Source organism: Hyperoodon ampullatus (genome assembly GCF_949752795.1).
Source record: "Hyperoodon ampullatus genome assembly, chromosome: 20".
Taxonomy (NCBI): domain Eukaryota; kingdom Metazoa; phylum Chordata; class Mammalia; order Artiodactyla; family Ziphiidae; genus Hyperoodon; species Hyperoodon ampullatus.
In genome coordinates this window covers 19462850-19483728 of record NC_136933.1, presented here as the reverse complement: position 1 = coordinate 19483728, position 20879 = coordinate 19462850, and the positions used below count along the sequence as shown (strand labels likewise).

The 20879-nt window shown below is 41.1% G+C and overlaps 1 protein-coding gene across 1 annotated transcript in view; it reads left to right on the top strand.

Annotated features, from left to right (window-relative positions):
• Window positions 1–3208: 3208 nt before the first annotated feature.
• The window catches only part of MTMR7 (myotubularin related protein 7), a gene marked incomplete at both ends in the record, with an annotated part of 94201 nt that continues 76530 nt past the window's right edge, over window positions 3209–20879 (top strand). The window contains one exon of the mRNA XM_079726848.1: window positions 3209–3232. Within this exon, the coding sequence (XP_079582974.1) occupies window positions 3209–3232 (24 nt within the window). The remainder of the gene's footprint in view (window positions 3233–20879) is intronic.

Genomic DNA, 20879 nt, shown 5'->3' with positions numbered 1-20879 from the left:
TTCACTCCAAATCAGAAGTTTTAGTTGCCTCAGGAGAAATGTAAGAGTTCTGGAAGAAGTCTTGCAAGTGCTGATAAGCATCCAAATCTCCTCATGCCACTGAAGATCACAGCATTTGGGGAAGTTCCCAGTGAATATCAAGTTTGGATTTAAAAATTCCTATGATAATATTATTTGCAACTAGACTATCTGTGTGATAAAAATTTCTTAAGGAGAGGTTCTGCAGAAGAAGTGTGGTAACACACAATAAAGTTGAGGTCTTGGCAGATGACCTGTGTCATCAGATCTCTTCAATGACATTATCAACCCCCTTGAAAGAAGATCAGAGACACAGAAGGTATGTTATTTTGACTCTCAGTGTCCCTTCTTTAGAATGTCAGGATAGGCGAGGGTAGGTACAAAACTTAACCTCTAAATCTCAGTGGCTTCATGCAACGACCACCACTACAAAAAGCTGTTCTTTTCACTCAAAAGAATCTACTGTGACACTTCAGAGTAGCTCCCTGCCAAGTAATGACTTGGAGAAACAGCCTATTTTTCTCTTCATGTCCATCTAATGCTGAATAGTTTGTGGCCACAGTCACAGTATATACTCAGAGTGAATTTATCATCATTATTTTCTCTATAATTTCAAGATAAGATCTCCAAATAACAAGACAAGGGAAGAGAAAGCTGGAGGGCCACAGAGGTTTTGCAGAACTTTGGCTTCAAAGTGACACAGGTCACTTTCCACAGCCCTGGTCCATGGTGCCACCCAACAGTAATAGAGCGGGGAGGCATTGTCTCCTGTGTTCCCGTGAAGGAAAGGAGAATTAAATATCTACCATTTTCACAGAGGTAGAAAAGCACTGAAACATGAGCACTAAAGATAAAATGAGGACAACTATACTGTGTGCTGTCAAGGGAAGAAGTAGTTTGATGAATATGCAGGTAACTAGGTCTTAACCTTATTGTCTGATATTTTGCTTGATGGTGAAAATAGTTTTGTTGAATTTTCCATCCAGGATTCACAAGTGCTAGCTTAAAAAAAAATAGCCATTTTCCAACCCACTGGGCAAAGTGAATCTGTAGTGTAAAAAGTAAATTGATGTAGTATAAATATGGATGTGGATCCCTCTGCAAATTATGTAGTGTTAGAAGGATACATTTTTTTCTACCCTTCTTACTTCTTGGTTCTGGTGCCAGATGGAGCGATTTCTGCTCTGTGAACACTCAGAGGTGCAACATTTATCCAAATGACCCATGGTTCATAACAAATGCAACAGTAGCAAACTTTAGGAATTAAGTATATGATCCCGAGTTCACCTATTATTTTCCATATAATTAACATGGAAAATGGAGGAAGTAGGTCAATCTCCTTGAGGCTACTTTTGGCATTTCCACATGCTCTGTTGCCATCTTACTGGTCTACTTTTCACTTCCTTGGTGTTATCCATATCACTGTTATGGAACTTGGTATCCTCCTCCTCTGGGTCTCCCTTCAATTTCCCAGCATCTGCCAGGGTACCTTGTGCATGACCATCAGTAAATTAATATCAATGATTCTTAACTAAATGAATGGCTGGTTTCACTTTCTGCCCTACTTAGGATCAACATGTATTCTAGCTTCTCTCATTCCACTGCCCTCCAGCTCTTGCTGCTTTGTTCAATCTCTTCTGCCCCACTGGGTGGTGGTTCAGAGAAGCAGTGAAACATGGGGGCACGAGGCAGTGCAGAGAAAGTGAGAAAGAGCAGAGTGGCTGTCTGGGGTCAACACAGCTTGTGATCTAATAAGCTGGATAGCGATCGGGGCTGGGGGTCAAGTCAAGGAGGATTCCTCAGAGAACTGTTAGATCAAACCCAAATGTTTACTTATAGAGATTTCTTTCCCTATTGTTATTTTATTTCTAGCTTATTCTATGTTAACTTATCCTAATAAGTGGAATGAGGTCAGAGGCTGAATTGGAACCAGAGTGCTCCTGACGCTATTCCTGGTGTTTTTTAGTAACAAGAAATTATACTCTGGGTCAGTTTTGCCATATGCAAACATCAGTTTACTGAACTTGTCCTAATTGCCTCCCAGATTGAAAGGAGGATGAAATGATAAAAGATATGTGAAGGGGACCTGGAAATTTAAAAAATGCAATACTGTATTGATTAAATAAACATTTGTTTGGAAGGTTGCAATGTGCCTACCATGCACTGGACAAAAAGAGATTAAAAAACCCAATGTCTACAGCCAAAGAATTTACAATCCAGGTAAAAGAGAGATGAGTAAGAGCTAGGAAAAAATTGGATAGATATTATTCTAAGAACTATGAACAGTTTTATGACATAATTAGTTATGGTAAACCTTTACACACAGGTTTGCAAGAAAAAAAGGCGGGGGTGGGTGGCGCGCATTTCTTCCCTTTGGCTTTTCCAAATGGCTTAGTACTAACAGTGGCAACAACTACTCTTAATATCATAAATGGAAGAATGATGCTTTATAATGGATGCTTTGTTATCTATATCTTCCAGTTCAGTTAGTTAGAGCTACGTGAAGATGTCAAATGAGCATCCAGTACGGTGCCAAGGGGAAGTGTCTCTTCCAATGGTAAAGTCACAGGCTGATGTGAGATGCCTGTCTTAACAGCACTTTCTCGAGCGCTAACACTGTTGCTATTTCCACCTTCATCCCAAATGCTCTGCCGCCTGTGGTGAAATATACAGACAGGGCCCAAGAGGCCACACTGGATCTGGAGTGTTTGTGGCAGCCTTTTTCCTGCCCCACCCTGAAGTCCCACCTATCCTGGGACGCTCTGGAAGGAAGCCCATAGGCGGTGTGGAGCAGCGCTTGGTCCCATCTCTCCTCCAAGAGGCCACACCCACCGCAAGGCCCCCATTGTGTCTCGGGCAACAGTAACCCCACAGTCTTACGCTGGCTGCCCTTCTTCAGAGGAAGCGGGCGGCTCTGGCTCCCGCGACCCCAGCCAGGCAAGGGGCGGGGCGGCGACAGGCGGTGCAGGTGGCAGTGGCTCAGAGACGCGCGCTCTAGGGCCGCGCGGGCGCCCCGAGCCCCGCACGCCTGCCTCGCGCGGGCGCCGCCGCACCTGAGGGCGGAGCCAAAGCCCGAGACCCGCCCGCTCCCGGGCGTGAAGCCCCCTCCCCGCGTCCCTCCCGCCGCCCTGCAGACGCGCGCAGGTGCGTGAGGCCTCGCCTGCCCGGGGCCTGCAGACGCGGGCTCGCCATGGAGCACATTCGGACGCCCAAGGTTGGTGCTGCGGGCGCGGGCGGAGGCGGGAGAGCGGGAGAGCGGGAGCGGGCGGAGGCGGGAGAGCGGGAGCGAGAGGAAGGATGCTGAGCCAGCTGGAGGCCCGGCTTCCCTGTCCGGCGCAGACCGAACTGGCACCGCGAGCGAGCGAGGGAGGAGGCGGCGCCGGAGCCTCTCCCGCTTCGCCGGGAGGCTGGGCTTCCTCTTGCTGCCTCACAGGCCTAGCCTTGGCTGCTGCTGGATCTAACCTCTTGTCCTTGGGGATGCTCACTGGACAGAGGGCTGGACGGGAGGGAACCCCAACTGCCTGTAGAGTAATGGGGCTGTTGATAGGCTGATAAACGCTCCCTTCTGGTCTAGCACTAGGTTGCTGCTTAAAAAAAATTTTTTTTTCTGTTGGCTGCTCTGAGCAGTTGAAAGAGAAGCAAGCCTTCCTAATAACAGGTGCAGGGAAACGAGTTACGTGCAGGTGCGTTGAATGCACTCGGGAAGCTTGTTGAATCTAAGGGTTCAGACCCGCCCAGCCCGCCCTTCTGCTTCTTGGTCCTCAGGCTATCAGCTGCAGTGGACCTTGGACCTTGCACCGAACAGATGATCAGTGTTCGCTGTAGACTGAATATTATCAATCCTTCCATCTTCTTGCCTTTCCCAGTGGGTTGCAGCTTACAGACTCGTCCACTGGTCTGTTTTAAACAACACCAGCTCTTAACAACTCAACAAAAGCGACTGGTCCCAGATCATTTCAGTTAAATAACACTGGAAACGTTGACCCCTGTACCAAACCTTACTATTCATGGTTGTACTAGTAATAAAATTTAGAGCGAAAAAGGTGATCGACATTCCTGATAAAAACCCTAAACTAGGGACAAAACCTATTTCAGGAACCTGTTGGCTGTCTCTTGTTACTACCACTACAGCGCCTTGCGTTTCCGGGATGATCTCCTGTTCAAAATCTAGGTCCTGACAGTGAAGTCAAAGCTGGGCCTGAGTGGGCGGAACTTAGGAGGCCCCAGGGATCGTATTCATCTCATGGGGCCATTGCTGTGCAAAGTCCAGTAAGAAAAATTCATTCCTAAATTCCGGAATGGTTCCTCTTTATAAAGGCAGCTTTACAATTGTCTTATGTCGGTGGAAGAATAAAATCTTTTAGTTTGCCACATAATGTGAGTTCCAACGGTAAAGTTAAGCATTGATTTTGCACTGTGGAATTAAATTGTTGCTTCACAATCGGGAAATTGTAAACTTAGAGGAGAGTGCCATAAACCGCGAGATAGGTGGCTCAGAGCTTTCAGGGTTTAAGTGGTGCTAAATAATTTATTCTGGAATGAGGAATTTAACTCATGAACTCCCTCTGCCCTTGACAGGGGCATCCTTTCTTTGTCATGATGAAGGGGGCTCTTGATAAAAATGATGTCTGATGTGAATGTCCGTAGTGATAGGGTGACGTGACACTGAGTGCTTTTCTTCCTATGGAATATGAATTTTGGGAGTAAAGGCCTTTTCTCATCCTTATTCAAACTCATTCTCTACAAAGCCATGTGTGCAAACCTGCACATCAAGCAATATTCTCACTTGTTCTTAAAACCCGTTTTCATAAACACCCTGTACCATAAATCTTCTATCAGGAAACAGAAAGAAATGGGGGGAAATGGATGATTGTCTGAAATTTCATTGAGTTGCGAGTCATGAACATTTAGGATAAGGCAGGTGGAAAAAATTAAGAACTACAGAGGTTGGGGGGAATCCCATCCATTTATTCACTCATTTCATTCCACAAGCATTGGAGAACCTTTCTTGTGAGAAACTCCTGTGTGAGCTCTGTGAAGCTCCAGACCAGGGAGCTCCTGGTCTGGAACGGAGGCAGTTGTAAATCTGGAGAGAGATGTGTACAAGGGACAGTGGGCAGAGAGGGCACTGGATGGAGGATCAGCTCTACCATAAAGGGTGAGGGAAGGCTTCTTAAAAGAGCTGAGTCTTTTTTTTTTTTTTAATTTTTTTTTGCGGTACGCGGGCCTCTCACTGTTGTGGCCTCTCCCGTCTTGGAGCACAGGCTCCGGACGCGCAGGCCCAGCGGCCATGGCTCACGGGCCCAGCCGCTCCGCGGCATGTGGGATCTTCCCGGACCGGGGCACGAACCCGTGTCCCCTGCATCAGCAGGTGGACTCTCAACCACTGCGCCACCAGGGAAGCCCAGAATTTATTAATCTTAACTTTCATGTATAACATACAGCAGTGTAAATTATATTTATCATGTTATACATTCCATCCCTAGTACTTATTTATCTTATAACTGGAAGTTTGTACCTTTTGACCACCTTCCTCCAGTCTGCCCCCCTGGTAACCACAAATTGGGTCTCTCTTTCTATGAGTTTATTTGTTTGTTTGTTTTGAGGTGTAATTGCCCTACATCACTGTGTTAGTTCTTGTTACACAACATAGTGATTCGATATTTTAAACAATTTCATTTTACGTTTTTAAGTGCAATACTAATTTTCACAGTATAAATGAAAAAGGACTGTACTACTTACAGAGTTTGTGTTGTAAAATGTATAATTTTTGATGGTCATATTCGTCTTTGTTTTGGGCTTCCATTATATTCCGGGGGTGCTGAATAGATAGCTTGTCTTATATTGTACGATTTCATGTCTTAGGTGGCTTGTGAGGGGTATACACTCAAGTTTGAAGTGTATTTACCATGTGGCTGGCAGGGGTTTATTTTAAGAGGAAAGGAAATGCATGTGTAATGTACAGTTGTTTTCCTATTACAGTGAAGTCATTCATTTACTCTTTGTAAGCTGTGCGATATCCACCACAGCCTCTGTACTCTGCTTCAGTCTCTGGAGTGCAGTGTAAGGAGACAGATACCCATGAATAATCTGGATGCTTTGCACATCTTTCTTGCTGGTGTGTGTGTGTGTGTGTGTGTGTGTGTGTGTGTGTGTTTAACAGAAGCCTTTAACAGAGTGTATACTAAGCAGGTTGTTTCTCTCCCGGAATGGTTCCTGTATAAGTAAAAAAAAAAATGTTCCAAGGAGGAGCTAGTTTGCAGTTGGGTTTAAGTCAGGACACCAAGCATTACCTGTATTGCATCACAGTGAACTTTTTGTTTCTACTTCTCTGTCTGTTTTTCTCTGCCACTCTGAAAACTTGCTGGTAAGAAAAAACCCTGCAAGAAGCTTAGGGATAATTTGGGTTCAAGTGTTACTTAGTTATATATAAAGCCTTCAGGGCTTTTAGAAGTAACTTGAAGTGTTTTGTAGGGTTTGGGTTAGTATCTGATAGATGCTAACGTGTCTAGGAACCTGGTGAAGTAATCTCTACTTTTTATGCTTTGGTCTTTCTGGAAGACATTTTTTTCCCACACATATAAATTTGAGCTGTAAAATAGAATATGTGTTGACCTCCAAAACTCCAAATAGACCTTGAAAATGCCTTTTGTTCCTTTCCACCCCGGTCCCTGGTCTGAGCCGTTACTCTCACAGCCTCCTAACTGGTTCCTCTTTGCTTTTCTCCAACTCCTCCTCCACAGAGGGAACCTGGGTGATGCTTTTATGACACAAATTGGTCATGTTACTTCCCTGCTGAAATTCTTGGGTGGCTTCCCTTTGTACCCAGGATATAGAGTGAGAATCCCCAGAGTGGCCTGCCTGGACGGACCCATGTTTACTTCTCAGCCTCATTCTGTGACAGTCGTCTTCTTACTCACCACCCTCTGATCACAACTAGCCTTCGTGGGTTTCTCACATGTGACAGGTTCTTTTCTGCCTCAGGACTTCTGCACTGCGGTTCCATCCGGAGGATACTCTTATCCCCGCTCTTCACCTGCCTAAATCTCTCACCTTCATAGTTTCAGATTAAATATAATTTCCTCAGGAAGGTATTCCCAATTCTCCATCTAAATCAGGGCTGCCTGTTATTGATATATTCTGTCATGGAACCCATATTTCACCTTATGCCCCTTGTTACGTACATGTTTTATATATATGCAAGTGATTATTTGTTTCATGTCAAGCTCCCCTTTTAGACCAGGAGCCCTGTGAAGGTGAGGATCACATCTTGTTCACCCCTGTATCCACAGCCCCTAACATAGTTTCTGGCACCAAGTAAGCACACAGTAAATAAATTAAGAATTGGATAATAGAAGGAATGAGTAATTCTTAATTTCAGCCCTTCAGTTTTTAATATTTTCTTTAGTAATCCAGGCCTTTTGTGCCTTGTACCCATGCTAGGTACCATATTGTCAGTCTTCTAATAGTATTAAGTATTTGTGGATGTCAATATATTTTATAAAATATATAGCATATATATAATGATATGTATTTTTGTCATTATATATTGTTTTAATGAGACAGAATTAAAATAACAAAATTCACCATTTAGCCATTTTAAAGTGTACATTTCAGTGGTTTTTTGGTATATTTATATGTTGTGTACCTCTCACCGCTGTCTAATTGGGAACATTTTCATCACTCCCAAAGAAACCTAGTACCTATTAGTAGTCAGTTCTCATTCCCCACTCCAGCCCTTGGCAGCCACTAGTCTACTTCCTGTCTCTATTAGATTTGCCTATTCTGTACATTTCGTATAGATGAGTAATACAGTTTGTGGCCATTTGTGACTTGCTTCATTTAGCATAACCCTTCCTAGGTTCATCCAACTCGTAGTAGGTGTTGGTGCTTCATTCCTTTTTTATTGCAGAATAATATTCCGTTTTGTGGATATACCACATTCTGTTTATCCTTTCGTCAGTGGATGGGCATTTGGGTTATTTCCACTTGTTTGTTTATTATGAATAGCACTGAACATGAACACTCATACATTTGTTTTTTGGTATATCTCTACAAGTGGAATTACTGGGTCATATAGTAACTTTAATTTTTGAGGAAACTATGAGTACATCTTACATATTATACAACTAAATCTTTTTTCTTTATATATACATCTAATAATCTAGAATGATTTATGTAGTATTCAGAACCTAGGCACTTTAGGACTAATTGTTTAAATGGGTGAAGAGATAGGTTTACATCAAAAGGGAGTATAGATTTTTATTGTTAGGTTTACATCAAAAGGGAGTATAGATTTTTATTGTTATACATTTAAACAATTTCTTAGAAAAACAACCTAATGAGATGGAGTTATATTTACATCACTCCAAATTCAATTCTAATTTGTGATAATATGCCTTTTTATATAGTTGAAAATAGCATGCTTTATCTCTCTTATTGAATTTTTTTTTTTTAATTTGCCGTGTTCTGAATTCTTTTGGCCATTACCTACAGCAGGACATTTTTTTTTTTAAGAAGATGTTGGGGGTACGAGTTTATTAATTAATTAATTTATTTTTGCTGTGTTGGGTCTTCGTTTCTGTGCGAGGGCTTTCTCTAGTTGTGGCAAGCGGGGGCCGCTCTTCATCGCGGTGCGCGGACCTCTCACTATCACGGCCTCTCTTGTTGCAGAGCACAGGCTCCAGACGTGCAGGCTCAGTAGTTGTGGCTCACGGGCCTAGTTGCTCCGCGGCATGTGGGATCCTCCCAGACCAGGGCTCAAACCCGTGTCCCCTGCATTAGCAGGCAGATTCTCAACCACTGCGCCGCCAGGGAAGCCCCTTTTATTGAATTTTTTGCCCACCATTATTTTGTATATATATTTTATATTCAGATGTCATCTCCCTATTTATTGTTTTAATGGTTGCATATTATTCATTTGAGTAGGGTTTGCTTAAACTGTATCCACTCATAGGGATGTGGGTTTTGTGCCCCTAAGAAAATACCTGGTACAGTTTTCTTAATTAATTATTGCCCAGAGTGGAATGATGGGAGTAGGAACAGTCTGTATAAGGATTCCCATTACGTGATATCTTTCAGTATTGGAAAGCTTCTTTATGGTCCAGGGTTTAGAAAAACCCTTTATAGTCCCAGCGAGCAGAAATGAAGGGACTGTGGAGGAGAAGGTCTTGGCTCCATATAGAGAAGTTCTTTACCACAATTATACCTGTTATAGAAAAGAAATTCGTTTATCTCTTGAAGGATTACAGGTGTCTTAAGCAGAGTCTGGATGACTTGTTAGCAAAGACATGAAGGTGTTTCAGGCATCTGAGGGGAGAATAGACTAGAACCCTGTTTGAATTTCCTCTGAGCCCAGTGCCCAGCCAACCTGAGCTCCCTTCTTCTGAAGCTGAGAACTTGCTGTGTCCCTTGGCCATCCATGATGACCATGGACAGCTCTAGCCATTAGGAAGTTTTCCTTATATTGAGTCAAAATCTGGCTCACTGTAGTTTTTAGTAATTGTGTCTAGCTCTGTCCCCTGGGATGTTCCCCAATACATCAACCCTCCTTCCAGGAAATGGCCCTTCGAGGATTTCCTAGGATGCCACCACCTCCATAATCCTTCCCTCTCACCTAAGTAGTTGGCTTAGCGCTGCTTTTCTGGCAACCAACCAGTGGCTTGGTTTTAAGTCCCTTTATATCCTGGTTACTTTACTCAGTGAGTTAAAGAAAAGTATATGATTACTTCAGGTTTTGTTGAACTGGGAGAGAGTAAAGTTTGCTAACTATTTTTTAAATTTAAATATCATGGAGCCACAGCTCAGTGGCCTTCTGGTGAGCTGACTGTGGAAGAGAGCCCTGAAGTGGTCTCCACACATTGAGCTGTGAAGTCAAGTCTCCCCTGCCTTTTTCTTGAATGATAGTATCTTACACTTAGCTTTGTTGAATATTATCTCATTGGATTTAGCTTCTTGCTTAATCCCTAACACTGTTTTTGGATCCTGATACACATCTGCTATTCCTCTCAGTCGGGTACCATCCACTATTTAACAGCCTTGCCCTCTATTATTACCTCATCCATGATCTTATCCAGGGAAGAAACTAAATTAGGCAGATGTGACTTCTTAGTAGCTTAGGTTCGCCCTTATCTCTCAGGTTCTCCAGATACACTAGTTCCCTCAGCTTGGTGCCATTTACCGTTTGATGAACTTGGCTTCCATCACCTCTCCAAATAGCTCATCAAAGAAAAAACTGAAGTAGCCTGCAAATGATTGAGTGAATCCTCCTGCTGACTGATAGTTTCCTTTTCTAGGTTCATACAAAATTCCATTAAAGAAGCCGTTTTAGAATCTTGCCTAGATTTAATGTCAAACTCACCAGCTTGTAACTCAAAATTCCATACCCCCATTTGAAAATAGTGATGTCATTTGCAAGATCTGTTTGTGATAGAGATCAATAGAGTCATGAGAAGATTGGCTTTCTCTGTGTCATTCACTGTCATGATACCATCGGCACTAAGTGTTATCTCTTTCATCTTTATTTTAAAAAGTATACATTTTCAGGTTATAAAAGTGTATTTACTTTTGATTCCTTAATAGGAAAAATATGGAAATTAACCACTGTTAATATGTGAGTATATTTCCTTCTGATATTTTTTTTCTTTGCATGAATACTCACACTTTTTATTTGCTTGTTTAGAAACTTAGGATCACCCAATTCAATTTTGTAGTGTGCTCCTTTTCATTTACCTTATTGTGGTCTTTGAAAACATGCTTTTAGAAGACTATGTGATTTTTTTTATCCTACGGAAATGTCATTATCACATTAACCATTTCCCCATAAGGCTGTTCCAATAATATAATGAAGAATATCTTACTTATTAATTATTATTTGCATATAAGCTAGAGCCCTAGATGGAATTACTGTGTCATGGAAGATGAACAATTTTATGGTTGATATATGTTGCCTAATGACTTTCCAAAAATATTATATCAATTTTCAGAAATAGGGCATAGTGTCTTTCTCACTGTACCATTGCTTAATTATTTAAAAAATATTTGTTAAAGGGGGGATAGCACTGCGTTATTTCATGGTACATTTTTTTTATTTCTAGTGAGGTTGAAGCATTTTCAAAAATATGTTTATTGACTATTTTATTACTTTTCTCAATTATCTATTTATATCTTTCTCCATTTCAATAATTGTTTTTGTGTGTGTGTACAGTATGTATATATATTTGTATATATATTTTACTGCCAGACTGTTTTCTGGAAGTGACTGCGCCATTTTAAGATCCCACCAACAATGTGTGAAGGTTCCAGTTTTTTCGTATCCCTGCCAACACTTGTTATTGTCTGTCTCTTTTATTCATCCTAGTGGGTGTGAAGTGGTATTGATCACGGTTTTGGTTTGCATTTCCCTAATGACTAATTATGTTGAGCATCTTTTCATATGCTTAATGACCACTTGTATATTTTCTTTGGAGAGCTTTCTATTCAGATCCTTTGTTCATTTTTTAATTGGGTTATTTGTCTTTTTTAATTATCGAGTTGCAAAAGTTCTTCATATATTATGGATATAAGTTCCTAATCAGATATATGACTTGCAAATGTCTTCTCCCGTTCTGTCAGGTTTTTTTTCACTGTCTTCATGGTGTCCTTTGAAACACAAAAGTTTTGAATTTTGACGAAGTCCACCTTACCCAGTTTTTCTTTTGTCACTTGTGTTTGTGATGTCATATCCATGTATATATATATTTTTTTTTAAAAAAGGAATTTTGCCTCTTTTAAAATTTTTATTTATTTATTTACTTATTTATTTATGGCTGTGTTGGCTCTTCGTTTCTGTGCGAGGGCTTTCTCTAGTTGCGGCGAGCGGGGGCCACTCTTCATCGCGGTGCGTGGGCCTCACTATCGCGGCCTCTCTTGTTGCGGAGCACAGGCTCCAGACGCGCAGGCTCAGTAATTGTGGCTCACGGGCCTAGTTGCTCCACGGCATGTGGGATCTTCCCAGGCCAGGGCTCGAACCCGTGTCCCCTGCATTGGCAGGCAGATTCTCAACCACTGCGCCACCAGGGAAGCCCCATGTATATATTTTTTAAAAGCCCTTTTTTTCTGATTAAAAAGATAATACATTACAGAAAATTTAGTTCAAAAAAGCAGAACGAAAATAAATCCATGCATAATCTCAATACCCAAGAAGAACTGCTGTTAACTTTGTATATTGTGAGCCCTTTTCTTTATATAAAGATGGAAAAGTGTTATAAAACAAAATTACATTTGTTTTCCCTTTCTCTTTCTGTCTCTCTGTGCCTGTGTGTGTGTGTAATTTGGGGGGTGAGAGTCTGTGTTTTGTATGTCATAGTATACCATAAATATTTTTCTCACCTTATTAAACATTCTTCTGAAAAGTGATTTGTTGTAACTGCATGGTCTCACATTGTGTGGATGCATTATAAGTTATTTAGTGTTGGGAGGCAGTTAATTCTCCGTGGGTCGTAAACATTTCTGTTCTTTTGTTCTGAAATTATCTTTTCAAGGGTGATTTTATAGTAAACAGCCTTGGAAGAGAGAAATAGTTTCTCCCTTGGGCAAAGGGCAGACTTGTTTGCTGTCCGGGTAATAAAGACAACATTTTCCTCGGGGCCAAAGGTTGGTCAGGGTTGCTAGCAGCGCTCTTATAAGATTGGCGTGTATGATGCTCTAAGCTCTGAGTTTCCTCATCTGGAACACAGAGCTGCTCTGAGTGCAGCATCCACTGGGCTGCTGTTTCCCCTCAGACTGGGGAGGTGGGAGGGGTGGGTGTAGGCACCTGATGCAGACTTGCACCTCCTGCTTCCTGGTGTGCAGAGAGTAATGAAGTCCTTTGTTTCTGACCCAGGAGTCTTGTGTCTTCCCTCAGCAACCATGAAACTGTGACAGGCTGACTTGTTAGGTTGCAAGCAGACTAAAATTTCAGGCATTTTACAGCTTTTAACCAAGTTTATTATCACTTAATATTTGATATTTAATTTGCTTCCATTTGTCACTAGAACAAGTAACTGTGATAAACATCAGTGAATTTAAATTGTTGGGCAGATCTCTCTGTTGCCTCAGATTAAATTTCTAAAGTGTGATTTTGGGTTCCATTTCTATATATATCTTAAAGATTTTTGATATCTTCTGCTAGATGTTCCTCTAGAGTTGTGTCTGCTTTACCAGTGTAGCAGAGGAACTTTTTTCCTTTATTCTTATGAGAATGATATGTGAAGTGTGGTTTCTCATTAATTTACATACTAGAGCTTTGCTTATTGGTGAGATTGAATATACTTTTTTTTTTTTTTTGCGGTACGCGGGCCTCTCACTGTTGAGGCCTCTCCCGTTGCGGAGCACAGGCTCCGGACGCGCAGGCCCAGCGGCCATGGCTCACGGGCCCAGCCGCTCCGCGGCATGCGGGACCCCCCGGACCGGGGCACGAACCCGCGTCCCCTGCATCGGCAGGCGGACTCCCAACCTCTGCGCCACCAGGGAAGCCCGAGATTGAATATACTTTTGGTGGCTGTTTGTAACAGTAGCCATATAATAATAGTACTGGTGAAAGAAAATCCTTCAGTAGCACTTGCTGTGTGCTAGGCACTCAATTCATTAGTCCCTGAAATAACTCTATGAGATGTAAGTGTTATTATTATCCCCATTTTACAGATGAGGAAATGGAGGTGAAATAACTTAGAAGGAGCAGAGTGAGGATGCAGAACCAGACAGTATAGCTGTAAAGTGTTTTCTCAGCAGCTACGCTATCTTGTGTTTGGATGTTGAGAGTGGGAGAGAATGTGGTCTGGGTTCTCACTCCTGTCCGGCTTTACACTCCCAGGGCGAGGCCTTCTGCAGCCCTGCTCACATTTTTGCCTTGAGGCTGCCTCTGGATTATTAAACATGCCCCTTGTTTTTTCTTATGATTGCAGTTTGGTTTTATGGAAAGAACCAAGGTCAGCATTTTGTTTTGATTTAAGACAGATTATTGCCCAATTGTTAAAGTCTCTTCCGTTGCCCAATATTTGACAATATTGGGGAGGTAGTCTGTGTAATCAAATACACTATCTCACTTCAAAAGCCAGGCTGATAAGTTCGTTACAGTGAAACACGCCACTAGCGTGTAACGGCGGCCGTTACCTTTTCTTTAGTGTTCCAAGTTGTGGTTAAGCAGGAGTTTTTTCAGCATTCCTCAAAACCACCTGCATTTCTTGAAATCGTCACTTCTAGTAGGTTCAGCAAAAGTTTAGTTGAAGTCTGGTTGTTCGGGTGCGAGTCGGGTGTGGGTACAGAACACATGGTGTGTCGTAGACCTTAAGAATCCCTATTCATTCAATACTGTGTAAATGCAGGTAGCTGCCAGGTAGCTTTCTGATTAGGGGATATACTCTGTGTGTGTGTGTGTGTGTGTGTGTGTGTGTGTGTGTGTGTGATGGAGAAAATTCAATGAAGAAAAATAGCAAAATTCAAGGAGAGGGATGTTGGTGGGAGTGAGTTAGGGTGGTTATCTGATACATGCTGATAATACAGCCTTCCTGATAAAATAACATTTGAGCAGAGGCCTAGAAGTGAGGGAGCAAGGCATCCGCTCACCTAAGGACAGCAGAGGGTCTGGAAGTAGGAGTGTGCTTGGAGTCTTCAAGGGGGAGCAGGAAGACAGGGTAGGTGAGGGGCAGGGATGGGGCAGCCGTGGGTGATGAGCTTTGAGGGTGAGCAGGGCCGGAGCACGTGCGGACACTCACCTGGCAGTGAGGAGGTACCCAGGCGGAATCCGAGCTCGGGCTTACAGTTAGCAGGCTCTTGGGCCAAAATAAACTGGGTGGAGGTAGGAGGGTAGGCAAAGCTGGAAAGAGGGGGCTGGTGGGTAGCAGTGGAAGTGGAAATAAACAATATATTTACAAGTAGAGTGCTAAGGATTTACTGACAGAGTAGAGATGAGAGGAGAGAAAAAGAGGAGTTAAGAAGAGCGCCAAGGTTGTTTGTCCCCGCCCTGGAAGGGTGGATTGCTGAGACAGGAGCAGCTACAGGAGGGGAAGATGGGAAGCGAGGTGAGGCGGAACCCGGGCCTCAGTTTTGGACACACTGAGTTTGAGATGCCTGTTAGACATACGAGCGATTTCCTTAATAGGATCAGGGAACCCCCTTAAGGAACTACAGAATGGCAATACAAGAGTGGCATACTTTTTTTTTTTTTTTTTTTTTTTTGCGGTACGCGGGCCTCTCACTGTTGTGGCCTCTCCCGTTGCGGAGCACAGGCTCTGGACGCGCAGGCTCAGCGGCCATGGCTCACAGGCCCAGCCGCTCTGCAGCATGTGGGATCTTCCCAGACCGGGGCACGAACCCGTGTGCCCTGCATCGGCAGGCGGACTCTCAAACACTGCGCCACCAGGGAAGCCCGAGAGTGGCATACTTTTTTAATAGGACTGTTTTTTTTTTTTCTTTTTTATCACTTTATAAAGGTCTCAAATCCTTTTGAAAATAGTCTGATGTAAATAAATTCAGTCAATAAATACATATTCTGGAAAATTTTCTCATAAGCCGTATGCTTGTATGTTAGGTCAGAGTTTCCTATGGATCTCGTTGTTTTTAAAGAGTAATTAACACTGAATTATTTTCAGTTGAATATTGAATGTTCTGTCTTGTACATAAATAATACATTTACTCCCAATAGTTTAATTTTTGTTCTTTTCCACCTTCGCCTATCACTTATCAAGATGGACAGTAAACAAATACATTTCTCAGCATGAGAGGAGTATAATATTTAAAGGTATGCTAGATTGTTCCTTTGTAATATGAAAGGTCCTGCTTTGCTTTCTCTGGTTTCATCTGTTTTCAGAAAGCAAACTAATACACTTATAACTCAACAATAACAAAAAAATCAAGGAGCTCAATTAAAAAGTGGGCAAAGGACTTGAGTAGACATTTCTCCAAAGAAGATATACAAATGAAGGCATATGAAAAGATGTCCAACATCACTAGCTATTAGGGAAATGCAAATCAAAACCACTCTGGACTACCACTTCATACCCATTAGGATGGCTCTTGTTACATAAATAAATAAATAAAAATAACAAGTGTTGGCAAGGATGTAGAGAAATTGGAGCTCTCAGACGTGGCTGGTGGGAACGTTAAATGGTGCAGCTGCTATGGAAAACAGTTTGGCAGTCCCTCAACAACTTAAACATAGAATTACTGTATGATCTAGCAATTCTGCTCCTACATACATGCCCCAAACTATTAAAAATGGGGACACAAACAGATACTTGTATTCCTGTGTTCATAACTGCATTACTCACAATAGACAAAGAATGGAAACAATCCAAGTGTCCAGCAATAGAAGAATGGATAAATAAAATGTGGTATATACATATAATGGAATATTATGTAGCCATTAAAAGGAACAGAGTTCTGATATATACCACAGCACGCATGAACCCTTGAGACATTTTGCTGACTGAAATAAGTCAGACAAAAAGCTTCAAATATTGGGTGATTCCACTTCTATGAGATATCTAGAATGGGCAACTTCTTAGAGACAGAGGTAGAATAAAGGTTAACAGGGGCTAGGGTAAGGGAAAATGAAAGTTATTACTTAATAGATGTAAAGTTTCCATTTCAAGTGATGAAAAAGTTTGGGGATAATGGTGGTGGTTACACAACACTTTGAATGTACTTAAAATGGTAAATTTTATGTTATGTGTATTTTGCCACAATAAAAAAAAAAAAACAAGCAAAAACATTCCCTAACACATAACCAGTGCTGAATAAATAGTGAGTGAATTTGTTGAATGAATGAATGAATTCCAACTATGCTTAATTTGACAAATGAACATCAGCTCTTAGCATGGTAGTGGGGGGGTGACAGTGTGGCTCTGAAGTCAAGTGACCACAGTTTAAATTCTTACTCTGCCACTTCCCTATTAGGTATATGACTTTTAAAACTTCTGGCATAATTTTTAAAAATGAGAAGTAACTCACATAACTATAAAAGTCACACTTTTAAAGCGTACAGTTCAGTGGTTTTTGTTACATTCACAGTGTTGTGTAGCCATCATTACTGTCTATCTAATTTCAGAACATTATCATGACCCCCAAGAGAAACTTCATACCCATTATGAATACCCAGCTTCATACCCATCAATTCCAGTTTCTCTCTCCCCACACTCCTGCAAACACTAATGTACTTTTTCTTTCTACAGATTTGCCTATTCTGGACATTGTATATAAATGGAATGTTATAGTATATAGTTCATTATGACTGGCTTCTTTCACTTAGCATAACGTTTTCAAGATTCATCCATATTGTAGCCTGTATCAGTATGTCATTCCTTTTTTTGCTGAATAATATTCCATTGTGTATATTCACCCACATTTATTTATCCATTCATCAGTTGATAAATATTTGGGTTGTTTCCACTTTTTGTTTATTATGAATCATGTTGCTATGAACACTTATATACAAGTTTTTTGTGTATGTTTTCAGTTCTCTTTGGTATATACCTAGGACTAGAATTATTGGGTCACATGGTAACTCTATGTTTAATCTTTTGAGACTGTTTTCCAGAGAGGCTGCACCATTTTATAGTCCCAACAGCATTGTGTGAGGGTTCCAGTTTCTTTGCATCCTCACCAGCACTTGTTATTGTCTGTCTTTTTTTTTGTTTTGTTTTGTTTTTTGTTTTGTTTTGCGGTACGCGGGCCTTTCACTGTTGTGGCCTCTTCTGTTGCGGATCACAGGTTCCGGATGCGCAGGCCCAGCAGCCATGGCTCACGGGCCCAGTTGCTCCGCGGCACGTGGGATCCTCCCGGACCGGAGGCACGAACCCTTGTCTCCTGCATCGGCAGGCAAACTCCCAACCACTGCGCCACCAGGGAAGCCCCTTGTCTGTCTTTTTGATTATAACTATCCTAGTGGGTGTGAAATGGTCTCATATTGTTTGATTTGCATTTCCTTGATGGCTGATGATGTTGAGCATCTTTTTATGTGCTTATTGGCTATTTGTGTATCTCCTTTGGAGCAATATCTATACAAATTCTTTACTTTTTTAAATGTTTTTTTTTTGGTGCAGTTTTAGGTTCACAGCAATATTGAGCAGAAAGTACAGAGATTTTTCGTATACCCCTCCCCCACCCACATGCATAGCCTCCCCCGTAATCAGTATCCCTCACCAGAGTGGTCTGTTTGTTATAATTGATAACCCTACATTGACACATCATTATCATCCAAACCCCATAGGTTATTAGGGTTCAGTCTTGGTGTTGTACATTCTATGGGTTTGCACAGATTTATAATGACATGTATCCCCCAATGTAGTATCATCCAGAGTAGCTTCACTGCCCTAAAAATCCTCTGTGTCCCACCTATCCGTCCCTCCCTTCCCAACCCTTGGCAACCTCTGTTATTTTTGTGTCTCCATAATTTTATCTCTTTGAGAATGTCATATGGTTGAAATCATACATTATGTAGCCTTTGAGATTGACTTCTTTCCCTTATAATATGCATTTAAGTTTCCTCTGTATCTTTTCATGGCTTGATAGCTCATTTCTCTTTAGTGCTGAATAATATGCCATTGTGTGGATGTATCAGAGTTTATTCATTCACTTACTGAAAGACATCTTAGTTGCTTCCAAGTTTTGGCAATTAGGAATAAAGCTGTTATAGACACTTGTGTACAGGTTTTCAGCTCCTTTGAATAAATCCCAAAGAAAGTAATTGCTGGATTACATACTAAGAGTGTATTTAGTTTTGTAAGAAACTGCCAAACTTACTTCCAAAGTGACTGTACCATTTTGTACTCCCACCAGCAATGAATGAGAGAGTTCCAGTTGCTTTACATCCTTGTCAGCATTTGGTGTTGTCAGTGTTTGGATTTTGGCTGTTCTTGTCAGTGTGTAGTGGTAACTCATTGTTGTTTTAATTTGCATTTCCCTGATGACACATGATATAGAACATATGCTTATTTTGCCATCTGTATGTTTTTGGTGAGGTGTCTGTTATGATCTTTGGCTCATTTTTCAATCGAGTTGTTTTTATCAGAAATGTCTTTTGCAAATGTTTTCTCCCAATCTGTGGCTTGTCTTTTCATTTTTTGACTGTGTTTTACAAAGCAGAAGTTTTTAATTTTAATTAAGTCTAGCTAATCAGTTCTTTCTTTTGTAGATCACACCTTTGCTGTTGTATTTAAAAAGTCATCGCCAAACCCATGATCATCAAGATTTTCTTATGTGTTATATTATAGGTCTTTGTTCATTTTTAATTGTGCCATCTATAAGGGACCTCCTTCGTGGTCCAGTGGTTAAGACTCTGCACTTCCACTGCAGGGGGCATGGGTTCGATCCCTGGCTGGGGAGCTAAGATCCTGCATGCCTGGTGCCGTGTGGCCAAAAAAAAAAGCATATGTTCCCTCTATATTTTTATTGTTGAGTTGTAAGTCTTTGTATATTCTGAATACCAGATCTTTCTCAGATATATGACTTGCATATATTTGCTTCCATTCTGTGGGTCTTTTTTTCATTTTCTTGTTGTTCTTAGAAGCACAAAAGTTTTTAACTGTGATGAAGTCCAATTTATCTATTTTTTTCTTTGGTTGCTTGTACATTAGTTGCTATATCTAAGAAACCATTGCCTAATCCAAGATCACAAAGATTTTCACTGTGTAGGTCTTTGATCCATTTTGAGTTAATTTTTGTATATGGTGTGAGATAGCTGTCTACGTTCATTTTTTTGCATGTGGGATTCCAGTTGTCCCAGCATCCTTTATTGAAGGACTTATCTTATACCCTTTAATTATCTCCACAACCTTGTGGAAAATAAATTCACTATAGTTGCACGGACCATAGATGCCTGGGTTTCTTACTGGCCTCTCAGTTCTATTCCTTTGATCTCCATATTTATCCTTAATTAGTACCACACAGTCTTGATTACTGTAGCTACGTATATGGTCTTGAATGAGTCGCTTGAGGTTTCCCAAAGCCTTGATTTTCTCATCTGTAACTCATTAGGAGACTAAATGAGAGAATACATTTAAAACACTTAATAACATGGCACTTAGAAAACTTTAGCTGTTTTTCTTAATTTTATTATCATCATCATTGCAAAAGGAGGTGGTCACTGGTTTGTATGCTGGAAGAACTTCTATGAAATTTGAGAATACTAATTTTTTCTTTATCCAAACATTTCATTTGATTTACTCATCCACTTCCTCACTTTACAGTGGGGTTGACTAGTTTTTCCTCTGAAGGCACTCTACAGAGAGTCCCTTCCTGTCACCCAACTCTAGTTCACACCCATACTTGAGAGCATATTTTTCTTTTATAAAAATGTTAATTTCATCAACCACGTGAATTTTAGGTAAGGTGTCAAGTTTTGCTCAGGAAGCCTCTGTCGTGGCCTCCAGTTCCCTGGAGAAGAAGCCTCAGTGACATCATCCAGGATTCCAGAGGGAGAGTTGTTTTGGAGTGGATGTGTGGGGAAGAAACTGAGAAAACAGTCTGATTTTTTTTTTTTTTTCTTTTCGTGGATGAAAGTAACATGGTAACATTGGTGTCTGCATTAAAGCTTTCAAAAGGGATACCATTAAGACATGATATACCTTGAAATATTTGAATGCTTGTGAGGAATGAGCAAGAATGAATGTGTAACCTCCTACATATGTCCACTTTGGACATTTATTTATTTATTTGTGAATTTCAACATATCTCACTTGAACTCACATTACTGACTGATTTGGTTTAGTTATCACTTCTGTCATATCTCCACAGGCACACAGTGTCTGGAATGCTTGTTTTCACAGAACAGATGTGCCTGTATTTTCTTATCCTTATTTAAAGTTTATTTTTATTGGTTTTTCCATTCTGAATGGGACAAGCTG